The sequence below is a fragment of the Phlebotomus papatasi genome, chromosome 2 (assembly GCF_024763615.1).
Source record: "Phlebotomus papatasi isolate M1 chromosome 2, Ppap_2.1, whole genome shotgun sequence".
Lineage (NCBI taxonomy): Eukaryota > Metazoa > Arthropoda > Insecta > Diptera > Psychodidae > Phlebotomus > Phlebotomus papatasi.
In genome coordinates, this window is record NC_077223.1 from 73,176,539 (window position 1) to 73,203,814 (window position 27,276).

At 33.1% G+C, this 27,276-nt stretch overlaps 1 protein-coding gene across 5 annotated transcripts; it reads left to right on the plus strand.

The window, feature by feature from the left end:
- The first annotated feature begins 3,778 nt into the window (after window positions 1-3,778).
- Window positions 3,779-25,337, plus strand: LOC129804351 (zinc transporter ZIP11). 5 transcript variants are annotated; one of them, XM_055851598.1, is made up of 7 exons: window positions 3,779-4,003; window positions 10,350-10,510; window positions 13,239-13,473; window positions 13,588-13,671; window positions 18,547-19,102; window positions 24,670-24,766; window positions 24,908-25,337. In XM_055851598.1, exons 2-6 carry the CDS (start codon window positions 10,403-10,405, stop codon window positions 24,746-24,748), a joined length of 1,062 nt encoding a protein of 353 aa, XP_055707573.1. In that variant the 5' UTR covers window positions 3,779-4,003; window positions 10,350-10,402; the 3' UTR covers window positions 24,749-24,766; window positions 24,908-25,337. The 5 variants fall into 5 exon arrangements, with proteins under 5 accessions (XP_055707573.1, XP_055707572.1, XP_055707570.1 ...); XM_055851595.1 differs by having other exon boundaries at window positions 3,794-4,003; window positions 24,826-25,337; XM_055851597.1 differs by having other exon boundaries at window positions 24,670-25,337.
- Window positions 25,338-27,276: the final 1,939 nt, after the last annotated feature.

A 27,276-nucleotide genomic window follows, 5' to 3' on the forward strand; every position in this document is an offset into this window, starting at 1 on the left:
ATAAATTTCTTTTGTACTGCATCTAGAATGAAATCCAAGAATAACCCTCAAGAACCTATTTTGAGCTACTTGAACTTTTTCAGAAGGTCTTTCGGTGCTGTTCCCCACACAAGCGCTGCATAACTCATCACTGACTCGAACAGTCCATGTTACACCAATATCCGGACCCCTACAGGCGAAACACGTTCCCTATCGCGACGCATAACCCCTGTAAGGGCCGAAAGACGCGCCAAGAGCATCTCAATGTGAGGCTCAAAACTCAGGCTATGGTCAATATTGACACCCAAATATTTAAATTGAAAAACCCTTTCCAGCTTCGAGTTATTCATTGCCAGGTCACACCCATCACCACTTCCGCCGAATATCATGAATTTCGTTTTTCGTTCACAGTGACCTTGCTTTGTTTGGCCCAATCATCAATTCTCTGAAGATCCCTTTGAGCAGCGTCTCTGAGAAGCAGTAGATCATTTCCAGTGTATATAAGGCACACGTCATCAGCGTACATAAACAAATGCCCCTCAAGCCCGATCACTTCTATGTCATTGATAAAAAGGACAAAGAGGACGGGTCCCAGGCGGCTGCCCTGGGGGTCTCCTGCCTCACAGCCAACTACATCTGACTGAATTCCATTGTCAGTACCCATTTGACTTCTTCTTGCAAGGTAGTCCGCAATCCAGTCCTTTGAGGTACCCAGAAACCCATAACCCGCTAGTTTACTCAGGAGAACGTAGTGATCGACGGCGTCAAAGGCTTTCTTCAGATCTATGAAGATAGTTAGAGCCTTTTGTCTCACGTCCCGCGCTGCCTGGAGAGTGTACTATAATATAATTTAGCTCAAAAAACCATTTGCAAATGTAAATTATACCTCAATTCTTGCCCCTGTGCTATATAGTAAATATTTAAGCTTAAAAATGACGAATTTTTAAATTCTCATATTGAAAAATTATTTTAATTATTTTTATACTTCCAATTTTTTTAAGCAAAACCGTATTGGAAAAAGAAACTACAATACTCAAACGTAATATTTTATATTAGACTCAAACGACTCAACATTATTATTCTCATTGGTATAGTCAGAAAAATTATTTAAATGTTTTGTCTATTATTGTCCCTATCGCTCATAGAGGTAAAAAATGCACCGACTCTGTTGGATTTTCCAAAGTCAGATCGTTAGTTAAATCAGCATTTGTCGTAACTTCCTTTTGACAACTTTTCATTAGACACGACACTATCAGTTCAGCTTTATTTTTCTTAAAAATGAGCCCCGAATGCAATACTTTAGAGACAAAATAATAAAAGTGGCACTAATAAACTGTAAGTTAACTCGAGAAAATCTTTATAAAATTATTTAAAAGCTGAAATATTGAGATATATGTTAGAAGAAACACAATAATATTTTATCGTAACTTCCATCGTTTATAAAGCCGTAACTTCCAATGTATGAAAATCTTGGAAGTTACGACAATTTTCTAAAATGCATTATATCAATTTGAATTATTATAGTGATAATAAGCGCCTTTATTTGACGAAATTAGTCAATTAAACTGTTATCCCTGTCACTAAAAGCTTTTATTTCGTAAATTTTATTGAATAAATTTTGTGCGCCGTGTCGCTTGTTTTGTTTTGAATTAATGACAGATGGGCAGGGATTTTTTCTTACTTTTTCCTCACAAATATTGAATTAAAATGAGTTAATATTGCATTATTCGCACTGCCTTTAGATATTTGGAAGACTTTGTGAACGTTTTACTGAGAAATATTACATTTTTGCTGCAAACTGCAAGCCACGCAAACGAGCAAAAAAAGTTACGGCAAATGTTGATAATACTGAAAATTTTGTATGTAAATTTGTCGTAACTTCCCCAAAAATGGAAGTTACGACAAATTCTGATAAATTTTGTATTAATTAAGGGCACTTACGATAATTTTTGTTCAAAATAATATTTATTGGGTTTAAAAAAGTTTCTTTTCTCAAGTGCGTTTAAAAAACAAAATTACGCTGATTCCAAATATGTATAGGGTAAATTAAGCTAATTCAAAACCTGCTCCAAATGGAAACTTCGCTACTCCAAATGGAAACGTCATTTTTTTCCATGATAAATACAGTACTAATTATTATTAATATAATTTTCTATGCCACAGTTTAATTATTTAGTTAATTTTGCTCAAAATAAAGCAAAAAACCATTCATATTCACAAATTTTAATTTGTTAATTTCTCAGAAAACTTAAAAGTGTACCTTTTCACCATCGAACTTTTCATCGATTGACCATGTTTTCCAATGAAAAACACAATGAGGTGACTGTTGTTTATTCGTTTTGTTCAACATTTATGCCATATTTCTGGCTAATTTTGGTTAAATTAAGTGCTTATCTTTATTGTTAACGGTACGTGAAATTTTCAAATGAAATAATTACCTATTTTGTGAACAAAAAGGGTTTTTCTGAAGGGTCTGCAAATGCTTCAATAGGAAACCCCGGAAATATGATTTTTTGGAGAGAGTTTTTTATTGTTTTAGTTGGGAAAGGAGAAAAGACCAGGAATAAGAACAAATCCTGCACTCAGGAGCAACTCAACAAGGTTTTGGAAGCCTTTCGTCGCGGTTTCACTTACACTGTTTGTCTCCAATTAGAAACTTTCCCTTGTCTCCATTTGGATTAATTTGTTTCCAATAGAAGCATTTTACACTCGCGTGTTTTTCTTGTATTTAAGCAGTTTTCAAATTATATTTAAAGGATTTTCACTAAACAGTAACATTCTAGAAGAGTCAAGGAGCAAATTTATGTAATTCTCTTCAGAAAAAATATGTATTTAATGTGTTGAATCTTATGTCAAAGTTAAAGTGTCTGGAAATGGTTTCGAATTAGGACATTTACCCTATATCTCAAAATCGCAAAAATATGCTGATTTAACTGACGAGATATAAGACGTTTCATTGATTTTGCTTATCGGTAAAATTTTGATTCTCGGCCCGTAAGAAGGGAAACTGGGCTTTAACGTAATGCAATTTAAGTAGACAAAACAATAGTGGAACATAAATAAAATAATAGTTAGGCTAGGCCTAGGATGATAACTAACGGATGGAGCATTTTAATTCACAAATGGTATATTTTTCTTAAATTCTTTATAATTTTTAAGCTTTAGATCCCGCAAAAACAAATATAACACGAAAGATAACACATATACAGAGAAAATATTTTTATTGAATTTAAAATTTTACTGGTGTTACAGATAGAAAATTTTTCAAAAAAATTCAAAAAATTGCGAATTTTACGTCTTTTTTTTATAAAGGTTTTAGGAACTATTATCCTCGTGCAATCATTATAAATTTTGTGCTAATAACATAACATTATACTCTTTCATTTGGTAAAAGGGGTAAAAGTTTTAAAATGATTGCATTTGGTTTTATACCAAACCTAAAAAAAAACACTTAAGAAAAAATATACCACATTTTTGTACGGAAAATGGCATGAGAATGCTCTGCCCTGGGCTAGGCTTATCTTCCCTTAAAAATATGCGAAAAAATCGTATATCACTGTAGCTCTACAACTCAAAATACCCCTACCTTCTCATTTCTTTCTTTCTTATAACAAAATATTTCGAATTGAGAGAAAATTGATTTATTTTAAATTCATTTTGGATTTTTGCGGGAAACATAGTATCCGCCGGCTATCGGTAAGCTCGGTAAGGTTATTGTTTCAATTTAGCCGCTCCAACTAAACGGCTCAGTCTTTTCCGAAAAGTTGCTATAAAACCCAGCCGAACCCGCACGAAAACATCGCGAGTGGTTATGTCAGTGAGACGTCTGATGGGCAAATCGGTGGTTTGTGTTGTTCATTTATCATCGCCCAAGATCAATTGATATTGGTTGTTTCTGTGTTTAATGTCGTGCAAAATGTGCAATCAAGTTAATCGTCAATCAATCACAAGTTGTGCTGAGTAGGTGTCCAGTACGGAAGTGGCTAAAAATTGTGCTAAAATCAACTCAAGTCGAAGCTGCAAGGTACAAACACAAACCGTGATATAATTTTCCATTCATAATTCCCCATTCATTTATCTTGCTTTTCTTGCGGATTCTGGATTGCTGTTGGGCAGATAGCATTGGTCAGAGATTGTTCCATTGATTAGGCATTTGTGTTGAGTGCGAGGAAAATTGCCAGGGAATTGTTTTTCAGTCGGTTTCTTATCGCAGAATCATAAAACACTTGGAACAATATTCCGCAGAAAAATTCATTTAAGAGATTCTCTTGCAAATCATTTGGAATTGGATTAATTAATTCTCAGTGAGTCAATCATCAATTGCACATTTGAGACTTTTTGTTGGAGTGTCTCGCAAGAGGCGAAAAAACGCGGAAGAATTTTTATGAGAGTTGATGGAGAGTGGGAAAGAATGTTAAAGAGGCGGGATGACGCAGTGATAAAAAAGCCAATAGGGAATAAAGAAAATCGCAGCTGGAGAGGAACACGTTGACTTCTTCTCAATCTTAAGCCAAAAATTGTCGAGCTGACTCATATGCATATTTCTGGCTTTTAGCGAAAATTCCAGCCATTTGTGGCCCAAAAAGAACTTTACAGCACCTTTTGGGGATTTCAAGTCATTATTTCTTTTAGTCTCAGAGATAGAAAGTCAGTAAACATGAGTAGCTTTAAGAGTAATAAGATTCTAATGTTTAACACAGAAAGAAGATATAGCAAAAATTGGGATGCATTGATAACGTAGAGAAATCAAAAATCGAAAGATTTAAACTTACTGTGATAGTGCTGTTTTAAGGATTGGACGCAAAGGGCGCTGCTATTGGATTTTTTTCAAGGTTTTGATCCTAAAAAAAACATCCCAACGAGCAGAAAATTAAAACGACACTAACGAGGCAGTGTCATTTTCATATATTTGGTTAGCACTTTTTGTTCAAGAACTGCTGACTGGTCAGCATATTTTTGCTGAACGACTCAGCAAAATATACTGAAAACCCTGAAAACGACTTTTCAACTACACAATAAAAAATTTTTGGCTGCTTTACCATGATTTTCATTGTAAATTTTACATTAAACATGTAATCGTGTGTACTAATACACATTTGTGTAATTTGTACACATTTTGTCTGAAAACTGTGTAATTTGTACATCTTTCAATTGAAAACTGTGTAATTTTACACGAAATATGTAAGAAAATATACAAAACTGTGTAATCATTCCCAGTTGATTACACGGTTTACAATTACATAAAATTTAAATTACACATTTTCAGATTACACGTTTTGTTGAAATACATAATTTGTGTAACTTTACAAGAATAATCGTGGTAAGAGAGCAAACCAACGATTATCCTTGTAATTTTTTTTTACTGTGTAACTGTGCTCGCTGGGTTTCCAAAATAATTCAAAATCGCAAATAGAAAACAACATCTCATTAGTCAAACGACAGCGCTCCAAGTGTCCAATCCCTGAAGCTCCAATATTCCAACAAGTCTCAAAATGCTCAATAAGTTTCTCTCCAAGTTGCAATAGTTGCCTCTCTCAAGTGGGAATCAAATCTTTTTTGGAGAGAAGTGCAAATTGAAAAACAACCGAAATAATTAATTCAACTGGTAAAGCCGTGGAAAGACAGAAAAATGTCACGTAGAATTATTTGCTCTGCTTTTTTTTTTTTTTGATACTTTGGGTTCTGTACGCATAAAAGAAGCAAAATGTAATCTTCAGCTGAAGAATCAACAACCATATTTGCGATATCTCGAATTTATTGTCTACCTGTGATGAATGAGGCTCAGCATAATTTTTTCTCTGAGCTGCCTGTCTTTGAGAAATCTTCCTTTTATTGAGTGTACAAAAACGCAAGAACGTCAATTCGTTTTTAGTGGTTTTCGGAGGCGGAAGCAAAAGTTTAAAAGACAGAGAGACTTCTCTGTGAGCTCTCACAGCTATTTAGCCAAGGGGTTTATTACTTGGTGTACTTGCTAAATGGGTGATAATTATTGTGCTAGAAATCGAAATAATCGAATAATTTTTTATTCAAATTACAAAACAGATTCCTGACGGTTTAGGTAAAATGTGCTATTATTATTTAATTATTCCTATCGAATATTGGTTCAACTTCTTTTATTAATGCTTCTTCTGTGCTTTTTTTATAGAATATTACATCCCTTTCAAGACAGTTAAATTAATTCGAGTGAAGTATAAGATTACAGTAGACTCTCGCAAATTCGGCTCTTTTAAGATCGGGCTACTTTTTAATTCGGGCAGCGGTTACATTTGAAAAAAGTTTGTTGTCATTTTTCAAGTTTGATTATGATTATCAAATGAATCAAATATGCTCAAATTTGGCATAGTTTGTCTTAGTTTCGATGTGATTTTGCATTATTGAGGGATTTTCATGCAATTTACGTTATATATGAGTGTGTAAAATCAATATCTATATGAACACGAATAAAAAATCGTTGCATTTCAAAAACTTTGTCGCCCGAATTTCTGTGGAATTCGGCTGACATTTCGGTCCTATATGCCCGAATTTGAGAGAGTCTACTGTAATTGTAAAAAACTGTTCGAAAGTTTTTTTTAAATATACAATTGAAAGGTTTTCCTTTTTATTGGATGAGGGTTCGTGTAAATCTAATGGCCTATACACACTAATAGAAATTTCTTTAAAAAATGCCTTTTTAAAGAAAATTTCCCCTATCCTTGTAGGCAGAAACGTCACATTTAAAAAAAGGCATTTTTTTTACGAAAATTGCTTCTAGTGTGTAGACAGCATAATACAGGACATTTGCATTACGAAGCAAATTAATTTTTTATTTAGTTTCTACGCCTTTTGAATATAGCTGTATAGTTAATCCGACAGAAATCTTCTAGAACGCCAATAACATTTCAATTTGTTTAGCTTTAACCTTGGATTTGGAGCTGTAATAGATTGTGCAGTATTTTGATAAAAATTGTCTAAAAAAATAAAATTTGCCAGACGCAAAGCATTATATTGTAAATGTCCAAAAATAGTGAAATATTTTTAGCTATAGAGAAAATTAGGAACAGTAAACAAGTCTCCATGTATTTTTGGTTCGATATAAACACTGAGAGAAATCCGAAAAAGTTAAAATAACATTCCGGAAATATGTTAATTTTACCCTGCAGTATTGATCCAAAATCGGTGTAAATATTACGCTTTTTAGGTGTATTAGTGGTTAATATTACCCTTTTTTATTAACTCGTATTACAGTAAACTCTCTCTCAATTGGTCATATGGTGCAAAATGTCATTCAAATTATCGATAGATTTGGGCGTCAAAGTCATTGTAAATTCCACAAAAAGCGCTCAATTATTAAGAATCATGATAAAATAAGAGGAACTCCAGCCAATTTGAGCAAATTTGGTTCAAAATTAAACGTTAAAATTTACAAAATTTTTCGCCCGATTGAGCGAGACCCCACTGTACCAAAGCGGAATTTTGGCTTTCAGAATTTCAGGCCTTTTCGGAATTTTGGTGTTCAGGATTTTGGCATTCAGGATTTTGACCGGATTCCATTGCAACAAATTTTTAAATTAAAAATAAGGACTTAAAGAAGTGTAAACATAAGTATAAGAATTTTCTCTTTTTATCGAAGGCAGGAGGAAAATTAATACGTAAAATCAGAGATCTCTATCGGAGAATAAGTCGACTTTTGAAAAACGACTGTAAAATTATAAGTTCAATTTCTCAAACATTTCGCATATATCTATCCCAGTCTTTCGGATTCTTTTTCTTCTTATGAACATTACATCAAATTAAATTTAGTTTAATCGAATTTTGAGTGCAAAAGAGTCAGGTAGATACTTGCAAAACTTTTGAGAATTAAAGGGCTGTTAATTTCAATTTAATGAAATTTTCTCGACCTAAAAGATGTGCCGGAGGCTTAAATAAATCAAAATGGCCAGTCAAAAAAACAATTTTGGTCAGTAAATAAAATAAAGGCTGATCTAAAAATACTTCACTGAGAAAAAAAAGAGGGTGTGATTAACTTTTTTTCCTCATAATTTTAACACTTTTTAGGTGTAAAACAACATTTTTTAATGTTAATTTTACACCTTTTTAAGGGTAAAATTAACATGAAAAAGGGTAACTTTAATCCCTAATACACATAAAAAGCATAATATTTACACCCAAGCATGTGGAAAGTTAATTTTTTTATATGGAGCTATTTGAAGCCAATTTCCTAAATTGATCTCGGACTCAGCTTACGGTGCTCCGAGGAAAAAATGTATTTAAACAAAAATTTAGTATATTTATCCCTCCATACGGAAAGGTATCTTAGGTTACGCTTAGGTTAGCGTAACGGTCGCGAGTGCAAAAAAATTTCCATATAAATTTAAATAGAAATATGAGAAAGTGGCTTCAAATTTCAGGCAACTTGCCAGGGGCGTATTTACACTGATTTCGGATCAATACTGCAGGGTAAAATAAACATTTCTGGAATGTTATTTTAATTTTTTCGGACTTCTCTTAGTGGTAATACGTTATACTTTTAATTGAAATTGTAACTTTCTCTTAAACAATATTTTAAATTTTTATTCTAGCAATACTTATCAAGAATAATTGAAAAACAACTTCACATTTCCGTAAATATAAATTAACATTTTCAAAAGTCATTACCTTATTTAGTAAATTTTTTTTTTTTTTTGATTAGTGAAACAGTTTTAGTATGTTCAGTAAAAAGCATGCTAGTGATGCTAGTGCTCTTATACAAGTATTCACGATTGTTAAGTTAGTAATGTTAGCACAGATGTTTTAACTTTGACTTTTTGTTAATAATTATTTATTTAAATTTTCTACGTTCAGCACTGGCGGTAGTATCCTGGAGACGCAATATCAAACCCGTCACAGATAGCGTAAATCGCAAAATATAAAATCAAAGTATTGATCATATGAGTAAAAAGTTGATAGTGTCTTAGTCCAAATTTCTTGACTTATAATTTTTTCCTAACAAAACTAAAATTTTATGGCTAACAACGTTTTTTTCTATTTTTAATTACAAATAAATGGGAAAGAAAAATTAACACCTTTACTTTGTTTTCCTGTTAACTTTTTATGCTGTTTTTTTTGTAAAATTAATTTAATTAAAAATTTATCGACTTATGCCTTTTATGAAATTTTAATGTCTGTTTTTCCGTAGTTTTTCTTTAATTTTATGATTATATTTTTGTCATAGACTTAGAGGTGACTAAAAAAGAGTATTAAATCATGGGGTTTCAGCGAATGATCACTCAGAGTTTAGAACAGAGTTAGATGTTCTGAAAAAGGCTTTTTTAAATCATCAAGATAAGTTTGTCAAAAGTAGGTTTTCCCAAATATAATGTAAGATAAAGTTTTGTAAAATCGGTAAACATCCTTTTGGCAAAAACAAGATTAATTTTTCCGCTTCACCTCCCGGTATGGGAAAGTACTCTCCCTTTGAACGTTCATGCCTTCGAACAGTGTGAATTTTATTTTATTTTTCCTAAGAGACTTACACATTTCTTTTATATATTAGTTCGCTTCTCATCAATTTGATAATTACGTGATAATTATGATTAGCACACAATAACTTTTGTTTGTAAACATATTTCAGAATTTTCCATGAGAATGACCGAGATGACTAGATCTAGAACTCACTCACTTTCATTGAAATGTCAAAAACATGTTTACTAAACAAAAGTTATTGTGCGTTGGGCATTATGTGTAAGTCCCTTAGAAAAAATTAAACTAAATTCACATTATTCGGAGGCATAAACGTTCCAGTACTTTCCCCTAATGAAGTGTGAGTCCCGTATAATTTGGTTTTTATTTAGGTATGCTCAAGAAGATCTATTTGAGTTTAAATCAAACAACTTCTTTTAGGGCAATGAGTGACATTTCGTCTATTTATTCAAAAAAATCCAATGAGTCTGCTTGTATTTGCTGTATCTTTTTACTTTTGGCAGAAACATTGTCGTCTGCAGAAGTCTTTGCCTTTGATAAGTTCAGATCCAGTTATTCTCTTATCTGCGTTTATGCTTAGTATTTTTTTTTCTTCTCAGCTTCATGAAAAACACAATCACTCATCGTTATCTGAGTTGCAAGAAAAAAGAGTCGCACGAGAAATATTTTTTGGGAATGGTTCTGTGCCATAAGAGGATTCATTCTTAAAATTTCCATAACATTCCTCAGCAATTTACACACGGTCAATAGAAACAAAAACTACCTACGTAGATTTGTAAGCTCCATAAAGCACCGTCGAAACGGATTTTAAGAGTGGCACAAAAACTGTACCATTGACCCCTCGAACAAAATTACTAAATAGTCAATCAATAGCACTTAAAATTGATGATTAATCGATTGATTTTCGTGTTTTTTTTTCACTCGATTTCCAGGGAATCTCGCAGCGTCTATCGACTGAAGTGGAAGATATTTGGAGACACCGGCCATGATTCAAGGGTACGGGCCAGTGACACAAGCTCTCCTGGGCACTTTGCTGACATGGGGACTTACAGCTGCTGGTGCGGCAATGGTCATCTTCCTGCGGGGCAATCAGGTGTGTAAAATCACATTCACAATAACCGTGAAAATCATCCAAGATCAAAACCTCTTTGACCTCAATTGATTTGTGTGAGACATTGCGGTGATTTTTACTTAAGATTCAATTAATAATTTAGTAACAGGGAGTTAGTGGTTAGTTACCTGTGAAGGTTTTTAATTCTTACGCAGGGTTATTAAATAAAAAGAAGCAATAAAAAAGAAATGACGTCTAATGGAAAAGCCAAAGTTGGCAAGTGCTCTAAATAATAAAAATAGCCCTGAATTCTTTCCGGATGACTTTTGATCCTTATCAAACTTTATGATGCCAGTGGTTATTGCAGATGCGTGGAATATTACTCCAAAACTTTAATAGGAAATAAAAGGGTTAAGGATTCCTTAGTAGGGAAATAAATATTTTAGGTGAGATTTTTTAGAATCTCAGGTTTTGTGGTCCTAGGTGAAATCCGACCTCGTCAGATCGGGCCCAAATTTTGGATTTCTACGTTTTGATACTTGTAGATCACGAATATTATAGGGTGGAGTAACCACTTATCGCCACTTTTAGGAAAACATGAAATTAATTTGATTATAACTTTTGAACCCTTATTATAAGATACCACAAATTTGATACAAAGTTATTGAGATGTATTGGCTCCAGATTCGTCAAAAAAATAGTACTCCAATTTAACGCTGGGCAACTAAAAAACTGATTTTTATTAACAATGCAAAAATAACCACTTCGTCGCCACTTTTTACCACCTTTCGCCAGTTTTGTAACCACTTCTCGTCACCTTCTTCAAAACGTCCAAACTCAAATATTTTGAGCAATATTATGCAAAGAATACATTCAGCATTTCTTTTTCCCAATGACCACATTTTTATTACTCATTTTAAATGAATTTTCTTCTATTTTATTTGGGAAATAAAATTATTAGACTTTTGCAGAAATTGAACAAAGCAGATTTGACAACTAAAAATCAACGAAGTGAAGTTAAAGTCGCCTATTGAAAAGCAATGACGACAGGTGGTAAAACTCGGAATACTTGAAAATTCCATAATTGTACTTTAGTTTTATTTTCATTACGTACCTATCGAAGAAGTTGCTCTAGAAATAGCGTTTTAAGACTTCTGGAAGAGCAAGAAATTTCGATAGAGACTCGATGTCCGAAATACCAAACAAGGTGTCCGAAAATTCACACAAAGCAATGTTTTTTATTCAAACTGAAACGTATTTAAAGAAAACGATGATACAAACTAATATGCAGGGTTCTACATAACCCTACTGAAAAGGAAGTAACTAAACTTTTCAATTTTTATTAAAAACATATCGCTTTAAATTTAAAATGTTGCCTATGCAATTTGTCCGAAATTTGGTACAGTTCCCTTATGTCTTTTTTTGGATCTTCCGTATCTTTTGATCTTATTTAGCTGGTGTTTAGAATACTACAACATGTTCTAAGAAATTGTATTATTAATAATATAATAAATAATAATGGTGGCACAATATTCTATATAAATGAGGAACTAGGCCTTTTCCTGGAATCAATACAATGAATCTCACTGTATACAATTCGATTAGAACCCGGGATATTTGCATCAGTGGAGTATCCTCTAATAAGAAGTTGTAGAACATTCTATTTATCTTTTTAAATCACATAACTTTTACTGCTCGAACTCCACGGAGAGAGCAGTAATCCCTTGATTTTGAGTTATATATATATTTCGACTCCTTACCCCCCAAATAGTCGTTTTTTGGTGGAATTTTGGAAATCTGAAGTTTCGAGTTTTTTGGCGTCATGCTGTTTGTCCTTCTGTCCGTCCGGCTGTCGCCAGCTCTAGAAGCCAAACGGTTGGAGATAGCGACTTGGAAATTTCGGAGGACCCCCCATAAGTCGACCCAAGGATCGTTAACATGCCCCTCATTTTCCCCCTACCCAACCCCTTCCCCTTCAAAACCATATTTTTTGGGATTTCTCGAAAACGCGTTGTGCGATTTTTTTCATTTTTGGGTATGTTTTAGAGATTATCCAGGCGGACATTTCGTCCTTAGATGAAAATACCGTTGAATCATTCCTAATAACGGTTTTTCAAGGTCAAAAGTTAAAAAGACACTAGAGAGCGCATTTATCAAGCGAATGGGGTTTGGGGTTATATTTGGGCTCGATAGAAAGGTCTTGGAATTTCCTATAAAAATGAACCGGTTCTAATCGGTTTTGAACCGGTAATGAACCGGTAAATAGCCTATAACTAATTTTTTTATCCAAAAATCAGTTATATTACTTTTAAAACTATTTTGGGGATCATTTGAGTGATGAATCGTTTCAAATCATTTGAAAACCGGTATATGATACGAAAATACTTTTGAGATATAGTATCTAAGTCTCCAGTTCGAGCATTTCGAAAAGCCCGGTACGCTTTGCCACCCCTTTTACTTTAGTGGTTCAAGAACGAATGACAAAATGAATATGATTACTTTTTCTAAATTTTTAAAAATGTAATGGTTTAAATTGTTGGCAGAAAGTTTTAGAAAAAAATGTCGGAAAGCTCATTCAGTAATAAATAGAACAAATATGAATTTTAATGTGAATTATCACGTATAACGTCTCTGTGTAGTAAATCACACCGTTTGATTTTTTTTGCCCCTATCGTCTCACGCGGATTTTGATAAACGCTCTGTTCAAATAAGAACGTAAAGTGCAAAGAAAATGGGTAAATATTTTCTCCAATTAATATGTATATTGCAGAGAAAGTCACTCGATGTGAGTCTGGGCTTTGCAGCTGGTGTTATGATTGCTGCCTCCTTCTGGTCCCTTCTGGCACCGGCCATTGAGCTGGCCGAGGCGTCTGGGACGTATGGGGCCAATGGTCAATTTGCCTTCGTTCCCGTTGCCGCTGGATTCTTTCTTGGATCCATTTTTGTCTACGGCACTGATAAAATCATATCGTATTTGGGCATCAATAGCACGTCAATGATGATAGGTGAGTCTGATTGGGAGTGGGGAAGTGGAGTGAGAGTGTGGACTTGACATACCTTTGATTTCATGTCTTATCACCCTAATTGGTGCTTTAATGCTGTCGCTATTTGTGTTTCAGCATTAACACACTCGAGCAAAGACAAAGCTGAAATTGCTCTAGACGACACACAGAACAATCAAGAGTTCGCCAGAGGACAATATGGTGAATATTCTTACATCACATTTTTTTATACTAACTTTATTTTTGCATGATAAGAAAAGAAATTTACAATTGTGCAATTCTTTCACAACAAAATGAGTTTTTTTTTGTTTTATGCAAGAACACAGTAAATTTTTGCATGCTAAAGCAATTTAACATTTCTTGGCCCATGCATTGACTTTATTTTTAAATAATAAATTTATTAGGTTAATGAGAAAAAAGTTTCCAGGGACATGATTTTTTTATGGAGCAAATGTCACAAAAGAAATTGAGAAACTTCTTTCGAGATACATACTTAAATACATAATATCATACAATGAATATTTTAGCAATTAGGCCAATTTTTAATTGTGTCCGGGAAAAATGTTGTCAATTTGCTTTATTAATTAGTTGTACTAGATATTTAGTGCATTTGTTTAAGTTCTATCCATCTTCAATGCCAATTCTATGCTATGTACATAATTTAGTTCTTAGAAAGATTTGTTTTCTTCCTGGGAAGTCTTTTTATTTATTTATTCTTAGAAAGGTAAGATCATTGTAATTATTCTGTTATTGTGTTCCATTTTTCTGTCGCGGGGTTCTGGAAATTCTATTCACGGCATTTTCATATCACTCATTTTACAAAAACATATTTAACGAGCAAATATATTTTAATGTTGAATATTTAATATATTTCGTTGCTTAATTAACACAAGTTTTCCAAAGAACATTCTCATTAATTTTCTTTGTTTTTTTTTTTTTTTTTTAATATTTCACACTGAAAATTGAACAACGAACGTGTAGTTAGTACCTTAATAGGGAATTCCGGAAGTCGTAGAGAAACTCACTTAGGAGAAGCCCATCAACTCATTCCAGAGCTTTCGGATTTGTCTTCAAGCCTCCATTAGTGGCTTGAGCAAAGGAAAGGGGCTAGTTTATTATATTTTTTCCAGTCAATACTAATTGTTTCACAACTCATTCAAATCATTACATTTATTCCCTGAGGCTTGTTCAGGATTTTTGTCAGACATTAGTCGGCCATTTTGTAATATTTGTTTTTTTCGAAGAAAGATTCTACAATTTTAAAAATGTAAGAAGATTGGTTGTCTTTAAAAAAGGCACTGAGAGAAATCCGAAAAAGTCAAAATAACATTCCGGAAATGTTAATTTTACCCTGCAGTATTGATCCGAAAACGGTGTAAATACTACCCTTTTTAGGTGTATTATGGGTTAAAGTTACCCTTCTTTCATGTTGATTTTACCCTTAAAAGGTGTGAAATTAACATTAAAAAATGTTGATATATTTTTACACCCAAAAGTGTTAAAGTTAGGACGAAAAAAAGTTAATCGCAGCCTCTTTTTTCTCAGTTGGGGTAGAAGTGTCACAGGCATTGCGAAATACTCGAACACGTGACTTAAATGCTATTACTCAAAAGTACCTTTGAACCGATTTGTACCGATTCATAAGTCACACATAAGATCCTACAAAATAGTTTTAAGGGCGATAAAATTGATTTTCGGACAAAAATTGCTTATGGATTCATAACCGGTTCATAACCGATTTGAACCGATTTATAAATCACTCAAAATATTTCCCTAAATATCCTGGGAAGTAGACTTCCTCTCAATCGGGCATATGGGGCAAAATGTCATCCAAATTATCGATATTGATAGATTTGGGCGTAAAAGTTATTGTAAATTCCACAAAAGGCGCTCAATTATAAAGAATCATGATAAAATAAGAGGAACTACAGCCAATTTGAGCAAATTTGCTTCATAATTAAACGTGAAAATTGTATCTTGAAAATTGTATCGTGTATCTTTGTAGGAAGTGCTTTGAAATTTGGTGCAAATGTGTGAACTATTCAAATTGAAAAATCTTAAATATTCTAATCTAAACGAGATTTTTTTTTGTAAAATTATATTTCCTAAAACTCCTAAAACTAATCGAATTATTACTTGCTTGGAAAATAAATTAGATCATTTTCACGATTTGGATGAAGTGGTTCTTGTTCGAATTTCGAAGTGATTCGAGAGTCAAAATCTGTAAATCTTCACTTTATTCTGAAAAAAAAAACAATCAATACAGGAGTTCCTGCGATTATGCATATTTTCGAGACCGAAAAAACGCGCAAAATAGCTTTATGTACACAACAATTAGCATACCCGTAAGAGTTTTCTTTCGAATAAATTACAGAAACACCATAATTATATGTAAAATATTAGTAACATAAATTTCTTAGGCTTTCAGCGCTAATTGTTCATGAATTATGCAATTAAAATTTATCGCTTCAAAAAGAAAATAGATGCATTTAAAAGTATTTGAAAGTGATATCACAAATAAGCTCCTAATGGCAAGCAAAAATGCATAAGCGTATTGCATAATCCCGATATGCCATAATCCGGGAATCCTCTGTATTCCTTTCCATTACATTCCATTACAATTTCCCTCGTCATTATTGAGTTATGGTGCTATTGCCATTCAAATGAAAAATGTCAATTTTTAGTACTATAATCAAATGTGCTAATCTGGGCGCTTCGCTATCTGGATCGTTTATGACTAATCCACTTAAAATAATATTTTTATTTTATTTCCGTAATATAGTCACTACAGTAACATAATAATAACTATTAAAATTTGAGAAAAAGCAAAAATAATATTTTTATCCATTAAATAAGTGAGTGTAATCGACTCATTTCAATCTTGTGCCAGTTGGGTTTTTCACTAAAAATTTTCCAGCAGTGATATGTTCGCTAAAGACAGCTGGTTGATTGAAAACATTTATTGTTTTTTTTTTCATTGTGAAAAAAGTATTTTAAATCCAAAGGTTTAATTAAAAGTGAATTAGCGAAAAAGTGACCCACTTAGTGCATGCTGACTTATTTCAGTATTGTCATTATTTTATAAATTTTCTTTAATATTTTTGATAATTTTTTTAATATTATGTTTCTGAATGAAACAATGAATAATTCTATGGAGTTAGAAGAAGTAAAAAAGAATTTCATCAGTCCAAAAACAAGCATTTAAGTAGCACTCTTCGGAAAACGATCCAGTTACCCCATCTTACTATATATTGTTCTCAAATGTTTCACAGGTTTCACATAATCGATTTTTTTGTGTTGGTTCCTATCTGTTTGGTGGTTTTAGAAAACGGCGAGGACCGGGGAAAACAGTCGAAACAGGAACCAACGCAGTCGATAATGCAGCACTTAAGAACAATAAAGTGCTAAAAAAATATTCAGGAGAAAGATTTCTCCTGGTGCTATTCCAATGAATAATGAAAAGGGGAAAAAGAACTGTTCTTATGTACTTCTGTGTAATCGACTTTTCCTTATGTTGGTGCCTGTCACGACTGTTTGGTCTTTTGGGAACACTACCATTACTGGGAGCAACAGTTATGATTGGAACCCACATAAGGAAAAGTCGATAATGTAGAAGCACATGAGAACAGTCATTTTTCCCCTTTTCAGATTTCTCCTTTTCATTTTTCATTAGAATAGCAACATAACTCCTTTCACAACTTCTTAGTGTGCTGTTTAAGAAATTTTTAAAACCTTGCGGGAATGTATAGTATAAAAATTAGAAATTCTTGTTGTATTTTTCGAACAACGTCATTTTTTACAAATATAGCAATATAGAACGATTTACCTGGACCTTCGTATTGATTGATAATAAATTCAAAAACATTAATATAATTTGCCTACTATTGGGAGATGATTTCTAAAAATCAAATTTGAAAAGCCCCTAAATCAGAGGCGTGCAAGAACCGTTAAAATCGAATAAACGTCAAATAAAACATGCACGTCAATGGTCAAAACGCTACCAGAACAAACTTATTTTGACGTTTACCCGGTTTCCAACGGTTCTTGCACACCTCTGCCCTAAATGTATGCAAAATAAAATTAATGCGATTAATTTAAAATTTATGTCTTATTTGGCTCTAAAAATAGGGCGATATATTGAAGCCGAAAATGATTTGCATACATTACGGCATTTCTGTAACTCGCAGAATTTTTTTCGGTCCTGAAAATGTCAGTCAATGCGGAACCCCTATACAGTAGGCTCTCTCTCAATTGGGCATTCGGAGCGAAATGTCATCCGGTTTATCGATAGATTTAGGCGTTAAATGTAAATTTGTACGTTTGTAAATTTCACAAAAAACGCTCAATTATAAAGAATCACGATAAAATAGGAAGAACTACAGCGAATTTGAGTAAATTAGCTTCATAATTAAACGTGAAAATTGTCAACAAAATTTTTCGCCCGAATGAAAAGAGCCGATTGAATGAGTCTATGTACTGTACCTTTTAGCCGAGACACTTTTTGAAAATTAATTTTTGGCTGCAAATCTTCTGGAATGCAAAATTTTGGGAGCAAATCTAATATTACTTTTCTAGCCAAGACACTTTCATATAATCGGTCGCAGTAGCGTTATTTTGCTTATGAATTGGATACAAAAAAAATATTTTTTTTGTTTTATTATTTAATTTCCATATTTATTGTCAATATAGAAATCAATTTGAAAAATCAACTAATACTTTTATTGATTAAACTAAACAATTTTTTTTATTATTATTATTATTATCAAACCAATTAAATATTAGAAGTACTTTAAATTAAAAAAAAAAGTTTTCAATTGCTATAATTACCTTTAAGCATGATAAGAAATCTATTAATTGAAGTGACACTGAAAATGAAACTTATATTATGATGACTATAATCAAGAAGGTAATAATTTGCTTCCTTACTTTTTTTCTGTCTTTTATCTTATTTAAGTAATAAAACTAATATTTTTCTTCGTTCAAATGATAAAAGGACGTGAAATTTTTTATTTTATTTTTCTAACAAGTTGAAAAAAGATAAAAGGGCATTCTAGATAGAAGTTATTTTGTTTTTAGGGAAGAATATCAATGAACACTCAACAGCCATTGGGATGGACAGTTTCTCGGATTGCATCAGTGTCCAGCACAGTTCATCTTCGCGTCGGCGGCGAAAAGTGAGCGTAGAGAAGGATCCTCATACAGTATACTCAGTTTCAGGATGCGAGCGAGATCCGCACAGTGCCATCTCGCAGTGGAAGCGTATCATGCTGCTGGTTGTGGCTATAACCGTGCATAATATCCCCGAGGGCTTGGCTGTGGGTGTGAGCTTTGGGGCAATTGGGACCACAGAATCTGCCACATTTGAGGCAGCACGCAATCTCGCCATTGGCATTGGCATTCAGAATTTCCCTGAGGGATTGGCCGTGAGCCTTCCGCTGCACGCCACGGGTTTCAGCATGTGGAAGAGTTTCTGGTATGGGCAGCTATCGGGGATGGTTGAGCCGATATTTGGAATTCTAGGGGCCGTAGCTGTGACTATTGCATCGGCGGTCCTGCCCTATGCTCTGTCTTTTGCTGCCGGAGCCATGATCTACATTGTGGCCGATGATATTCTACCAGAAGCACATGCAAGGTAAGTTTTATATCCTTAAGGAGATTTTTAGAGATTATATTGCATCAAAAGTTTTACAGATTTTTTAAAAATTTTTCTTGGAACCGATTCTTAGCAGAATTTTGAAAGGCTTATCTTTTTATGAGCTTTTCTGGAGCTTTTTTAGAAGCTTTTCTTTCAGAATATGTCTGACTTTAAACTAGCTATTAAAATATATTGCCATTGATCAGAATCAATAAAGGAATATGGAAAAAATATGAAGTGTTCGAAGCCAGAGTGTAAGCGAAGCCTTGAAAGCCTTCCCCTACTTATGACCGGAAAATTTGAGATTTCGAGTTTTTTGAAGTCAAAAAACTCAAAAAATAGTGTGACCTATTTTTCAAACGATTTAGTTAAATTTTCTATTTTTAAATGCCCGAGAAATTACCAACACGATTGAGCTCAAATAGTCACGCAATTCACAAGCTCGAACTTCATAACCAATTTTTACTGCTCGAAGTCCACAGAGAGAGTAGTATAAATCTTTTGATTTTTTCACCCCCCAAAATTGCAACCTTCCACTTTTTTCAATAAATCTTTGCTTTCCAGACGATTTTTGACAAATAAAAATTTATAAAATAATGATAATACTGAAATAAGTTAGCGGTCACTGAGTGGATCGCCTCTTCGCTAATTGGGTCAAATGATCTTTTAATTGGATCACTCAATTTGCAAGCATATTAAAACGAGAAAATAATTTTTTATTAGATTTTTAAAATTTTTATAGGATTATATCATTTAATTATTTAATGTTAACGGCAATCTTTGAAGCAGGAAATAGACGGAGACACTGAACCTTTCTTGATTTTCACAATTTTATTCTCTACGACGTTTCGAGGATGGATGTCCTCTTCATCAGGTATCGAATATGGCAGGGAAAATCACGTACAGGTGGGAGTTGTTACACTGCACTTGAACTTTGATCACAAATTGATCTATGATGTTCACCATTCGACTGACCGACACAGTCTGTCTGTGTCGGTCAGTCGAATGGTGAACATCATAGATCAATTTGTGATCAAAGTTCAAGTGCAGTGTAACAACTCCCACCTGTACGTGATTTTCCCTGCCATATTCGATACCTGATGAAGAGGACATCCATCCTCGAAACGTCGTAGAGAATAAAATTGTGAAAATCAAGAAAGGTTCAGTGTCTCCGTCTATTTCCTGCTACATTCTGTCGAACCGAAATTCTTCTGGGCAATCTTTGATGTAATATCAGTTTTATGAACAACCATTGGAACAACAAGTTAGCCAGTAGCATACACCATGAAGAGTGTTGTTGCATATTCCTTCTGTCCAGAATTTTTAAGAGCTGGCGCTGCCACAAAAAGTGAACCTTTCCTGGCCAATACATTTCCATCTTCTGGTGTCAAGAAAAAGGCACTTTGAAGGCATTCTTTAGATCTTCCTTGTTCTTAGGAATCTTTTCCTTTGTTCCTTTCGGCATCTGAAACAGTAAAACAGTGTTGAACAATGCGATTCCCAGAAAGAAATATTGATTTGCGAAGCGCCCATTTTAGAACAAAATGTAAACAGCCACAAAGTCACCAATTTCTGTATAAAATATTATTATTTCATGAAAATGGATTTACTCACCTTGTAGGGAAATTATTGCACTTCACTTTTAATTAAACCTTTGGATATAAAATATTTTTTACGCAAGGAAAAAACAATAAATGTTTTCAATCAACCAGCTTCATTAGCGAAAATATCACTGCTAGAAAATTTTTAGTACAGAACCCAGTTGACACAAGATTAAAATGAGTCAATTACACTCACTTATTTAATGGATAAAAATATTATTTTTGCTTTTTATCAAAGTTGAATAGTTATACAGTGGGACCTCGATAGAGTCAACTATTTATTTCCAGGCCTGTTGACTCCATTAGATTCGTTGACTCTATTGGAGTCCGAAAAAATCAATTAAAATGTGAAATTTAGATATAAAGGGATATTATTTTATGTTTTTACTAGATCATTCAACACGATAGTAGAATATTTTATTAAATTAATTCATAAATGCTATATCCTCTGGCCCAAAAAAGTCGTGTGTTTAGGTAAAAGATGGAGATTAAGGAATGATTTTTAAGAATATTTTTATTATTAGTAAATACACTCAGTCCCGGGATTATGCACATTTTCGGGACCGTAAAAACGCGCGAAATGGCATTATACATCAAGAAAATTGACATACTCGCAGGCAATTTCTTTTTAATGAATTTGCTTAAAAAATTTTTTGCTTAAAAATTTTAATATTCTGTTGCTTATTTTTGTTTTTGATTCAAATTTTCTTTTGAGATAGTGATATTTTAAATTAAAAATGTAAGATAAAATAAATTTACACCTTTTCTTTAGAAGCGAAATTTTTATGATTGTTTGTCATGTACATTTTTCAAGGAAGCTCGAATAAATTTAGAAAGGTTTCTTCACTTATACTCAAAAAATTCACTATTCACTTACAAATTAATGATGGCTCAAAATTCCTTACATTGTGATTATAGACCTAATTAAAAAAATCTTAAGACAAGAGAGAAAAGACAAGAGAACTTTCAACAAGTCAAAAAGCTTAAAATCATGTAAAGAAAATTATTTTGTTCGAAAAAGATTACACGGTTAATACACCTACGAATTTTATCACAAAATTACCATGTCCTTACATAATTATTTTTTTCTTGTGTTCAAAGGTGTTACGTTGATACACAATAAGACTGGTTTTTATTTCGAAAAGATCATATTAAAATCATATAATATTATTAGTGCAATAACAAGAAAAGTTGACTCTATCGGAGTCAATTTGGGTCCAAGTTGACACTATCGGAGTCCGTAGAGTAAAAAATAGCTGTTAACTCTATTGGAGATTGACTCCCACTGTATTATGTTACTGTATTGACTATATTACGGAAATAAAAATAAAAATATTTTAAGTGGATTATCTAGGATAGCGTAGTCATAGATGATCGACATAGCGAAGCGCTTAGATTAGCGCACTTGACAGTATAACCGGTAACTAATTTTTATCCGAAATTCAATTATATTACTCCCGAGGTATTTTAGGCAATATTTTGAGTAAATTTCGGTTCAAATCGATTGAGAACCGGTAAACGATATATGATGTAAAAGTACTTTTGAGGTATAGCATCTAAGTCATGATCACTTCGCAAAGTCTGAAACGCTCCCGCGAATTTTTCGCGGATATTTGTGAACCGCGGAATCTTTCGCGGATTATTGCAAACCGCGGAATTTTCCGCGGATTTTTGCAAACCGCGGAATTTTTCGCGGATTTTTGCGAACTGCGGAATATTTTGTGGGCTTTTGTGGACTGCATTTCATTGCATTTCTCATCTAATTTTCTTAATTTTCAAGTGAAATTTCGCACATATTGAGCTTAAATGAGGCTCTAATGTGGTGTAAAGTTTGAAAACTTTATTTCTCATAGTTTCCGAGATAATCGACTTTAATGTTTTCACATACTTTTGTGAAAATTGAACCAAATTAGCACTAGTTCCAAATAAAAGAAAAACCTTGAAGTTTTCCCACAAATCGAATTTGCAATATAAAAGCACAACTTTATCAGCTGATCTAGGCTTATCACTGGCATTTAATATATTAGATGAGATCATATATATTCTGTCACTAGAAGAGGTTGAAAGTTTGGAGTGGTATATCTCAGCTCCTGATGAACATAATTGGATGAGTGAACTATTGTTGGAAAGCTTGGTTCATTAGCTTTTAGAATCTGGTATACTTAATCTGCTATGGATAAACCATGGTCATCCAGAACCATTTATGTCGAAGAAAACACATTTTGCAACGTCTTTTTTGGCCATCTACTTCTGGGACCAGGAGTGACCCACTTTTCTCGCACAAGGACTGTTTGTTAGAGGAACTTAAATGGTACAATTTGTGGTAGAAACTTTTTTTTTGGACATATTACTTTTTTTTATTCATCGACTTTTGCAAGAATTTTGAAGTGTTAAACGCAAGGAAAAAATTACAGAAATCCTAAAAGAGTGGTTTCTGGAGGGGAAGGATAGACGTGGGGATGAAATTGATGTGATATTTGGATTCCTTGGATCAACTTATGGGGGAGTACTTAGAACATTCCAAGTCGATATCTTCATTAGTTTGTCCAGAAAATGAGATAGAAGGATTTCTGTCATTTTTTTCTATGCGTGTAAAATGTTAAAATTCTTGCAAAAGTGGATGAATAAAAAAAAGTAAGATGTCCAAAGAATAAGTTTCTTCCACAAATTGTACCTTTTGAGTTCCTCTAACAAGCAATCCTTGTCCGAGAAAAGTGGGTCACTTCTGGTCCCAGCAGTAGATGGCCAAAAAAGACGTTGCAAAATGTGTTTTCTTCGACATAAATGGTTCTGGATGACCATGGTTTATCCATAGCAGATTAAGTATACCAGATTCTAAAAGCTAATGAACCAAGCTTTCCAACAATAGTTCACTCATCCAATTATATTCATCAGGAGCTGAGATATACCACTCCAAACTTTCAACCTCTTCTAGTGACAGAATATATGATCTCATCCAATATAATCGAAAAGTCGGATACCTCATCGTTGAAACGGGATCTAGAAGGTCCGTAATTACTTCTGGAAAAACTGTCAAGATGAGTGTAAAATATCACTGAAACCTTTGAGTTGATTTGAATATTTATTTAATAAGCCAAATTAAATCAATTTTTGCTGGTCAATTTGGTAGATCAAACACTAAATTAACCGATTCGAAAAATTTGTATCAAAATTTCAATGATCAAAAAATATGGGACAGTCTCTGCAATTTATATTTTGATAAAAAATTTGAGAAGAAAAAAAAATTATTTGATAAAATGTGATAAGTAAATTATTAAAGTTTTTTTTTTTAAGATTAAAAATTAAAGATTTATGCCCTGCAACTTTCTGGGACTTTGGAAGTTTGTTTTCTCGTCACTAGAGTCGCCAAAAAAGCATTTTATTGTTTGATGTCAAATTGTTCAAAACTTACATGAGGCATATGCTTCTTACAAATTATTTATTATTCTAACGGCGTTATCACACTTGCACATTAAAATTTTAATGTGATTCACATTAATTGTCGCTTGTGAGCGTCCAAATATGTTATTTGTGTCTTTGAGTCACTTAATATTTGGGGTTTTTCTATTTATTGATAAAGAAGTGGACTTGGCCTCAAAAGTAAGTTTAAATTTACCTAAACCATAAATATTTTTCACATTAAAAGATTAAAGAGAAAATCGCATTAATTTTTCGCATTAATGCCATAAATCAATTTACATCAAATTTTGCGGACCAAGTCTACCTTTTTATCAACAAATAGATCAAATTTTGAATATAAAAGGATTCAAACACACAAATTACACATTTGGACTCTCACCAGCGACAATTAATGTGAATCATATTAAAATTTTAATGTGCAAGTGTGATAACACAGTAACGAACATATAAATCTAACTGATTTCAAATAGACTTTGAGGCGATGTTTCTCACTGATTCTTTCACTTAATATTTTTAATTATTTTTATTTCATGCTATTTTCAGTGGAAATGGACTTCTTGCAACGTGGGGCACAATTTTTGGCTTTCTAGTGATGATGTGTCTCGATGTTGGATTGGGATGAAGCTGGACGACTACAGAAGTAAGTGAAAAATTGTGGAAAATTGAAAATTTCACTGCTTGTGATTTGTTTTTTTTTAGAGACATTTTTCCTCATATTTTATTTTCTTAAAAGAAAAGTAGCAAAAAAACTTTTTAACATTGTTCTCTGTTTTGGTTTTAGTGTCAGTGGCACAAATTCAGTGTTTAATTTTAGTTTTGTAAAAGTGCTAACTCAGTGGAAGTGAAACTTGTACTAGAGAAGTTTCTTTTTTTAGCAAAATCCACCGTTTTAATTTTTTTTTCTGATTAATTTCTCAATAGAGAGAAATCTTAAATGTGAATAAGTTGTACTTGAAAAGTTGCATTATAATAAGTGGAAAAAAAATCATTTGAATGACTTTGCCAAATCAAAAAAAAAGAAATTAAATTGCAGAAAAAGGATTTATTTTTAGGTGAAAACAAAAAAAATCAGAGTACATTAAAAGAAAGTATAGTATTATATTGCAAGAAGATGATTATAGATAATTTTGTAAAAGAGTTAATGAGAGAAAGCATCAATTTCTCAATAGTTTTTATTGTTAAGAACAATAAAAGCACTATTTTAGAAGGTTTTTGATTCTTTTTTGTTGGGAAAATTTATTCTCTTTCAGCTGAGACTTGCCTACCTTTCGGCAGATACTTCAAGTTGTGGTAGTTACGTGTAGTAACCTTGAAAAAAGAGACCCACCTGCTATAAAGCTGCGCAAATACATATAAAACATTCTCAAAGAGACGGTTTTTTCTGTGAATGAAACCATCAGCACGTACTCTCGAGAAATTGGTTCAAGAGAGTGGGCAAATATTTGGCGTTCCCATCGTAACCAAATATTGCACTCAAGTGCAAAAGCCAATGACTCGTTATCTCAACGCCGCAGACGCACCTCAAATTGGTGACCAAACACTTGAGTTTGGGCTTCTGTGACCCTTTTCCCGAGCGTGACTGCTAATTAGATAAATTTCCACGATATGCGTATCTGTTTTGGACATTTTTGAAGGGGGGAAGTCTCTCTAGAATAATTCATGAATTTTTTCGAGTGGAAAGATCATGAAACAAGTGCTTGAAATGTTTTGTCTAGTGGGAATTTCTCATTTATTGAATTTTCTATTTCAGACACAATTCTATATTCTACTCTAATACTATTTTTCTGTGTATTTTGGTGGAAAAGTTTCGGGTGACATTTAAATAAAGTCATTCCCAATCTACTAAATTGATATAAATTAGAAATGCACTATGAGCGCTCGAACAGTTTTTTTATGCTGATGGGATTTCTTATCATTTGAGAATGCGTGAAATTTTAATATTTAATGAATTGTTGAATCATAAAATGTTATTAGCATTTGGACAAGGTATTTCTGGTATTTTTTATCGCGAAAATCTGATAGTCAGATTTATTATCACACGTAGAATGAGCAAACAGTTTCTTCAGTAAAAAAATCTAAATCTCACGGTAAAAACTTTTCTACACTGACCAAAATATTGGAACATCCTTCACTGAGAGAAATCCGATAAAGTTAAAATAACATTCCGGAAATGTTTATTTTACCCTGCAGTATTGATCCGAAATCGGTGTAAATATCATGTTTTTTAGATGTATTAGGGGTTAAAGTTACCCTTTTTCATGTTAATTTTACCCTTAAAAAGGTGTAAAATTAATACGAGGTAATTTTTGGAACGAAATTGTTACTCATATGGGGAATTTTTTTCCCATTGCCGGGAACAAATTCGTGTAAGTGATTTCGTCTTACAATTAAGGCTTATACTTCAGTCGAGATGGATTTCGGTGGCGAAAGTTCATAAGGAACATCAAATATAAATCAACTTAAGAGTGTTTTATACATACGCGTGCATGACGAAATCATGGAGGAGGAGGAAGGGAATCTCGAATTAAAAATGTGAAACCATGTAGCACGAGAATTGCCACAGATTTGGCATCCTCTTCGCTTCGTTGGTGACAGCTGACTGAGTGAGAGGAGAGATACGATTTTATACTAGACGAGCTATTTTTTGGAACAAATTCGTTACTAATATTGGGTATCTTATTATTTGTCCTAGAAGGTACAAATTTATTCCAAAAATTTTCGGTGTCTGTGGACGAGCTACGTTTTGGAACAAATTCGTTACCAATATTGATTATCTTTTTGAGTCTCGTAAAATGAACAATATTGTGCCAAAAACTATGGTGTCCGTGGACGAGCTAATTTTTGGAACAAATACGTGCCGAATTTTTTTACCGTGTATCTGACTCTTTACCACTCTTCTTCTATTGGACATCACGATAATTTCAATTTAGTTCTATCCAATTTCGAGTGTGGAAGAGTGAATAGACATATGCAAAATGTTGGAGAATGAAAGAGATGTGAATTTTGATTTCGTGAAAATTTCCGGACTTAAAACTTATGCCACAGGCATAAAATTCTCCTTTGATGAGTAGTGATCAAATTCGTTTCTTGTTGATCGAATTACAGTAGAGTCTCGCTTATCCATGAAAGCGGGACCAAAATGTCATACGG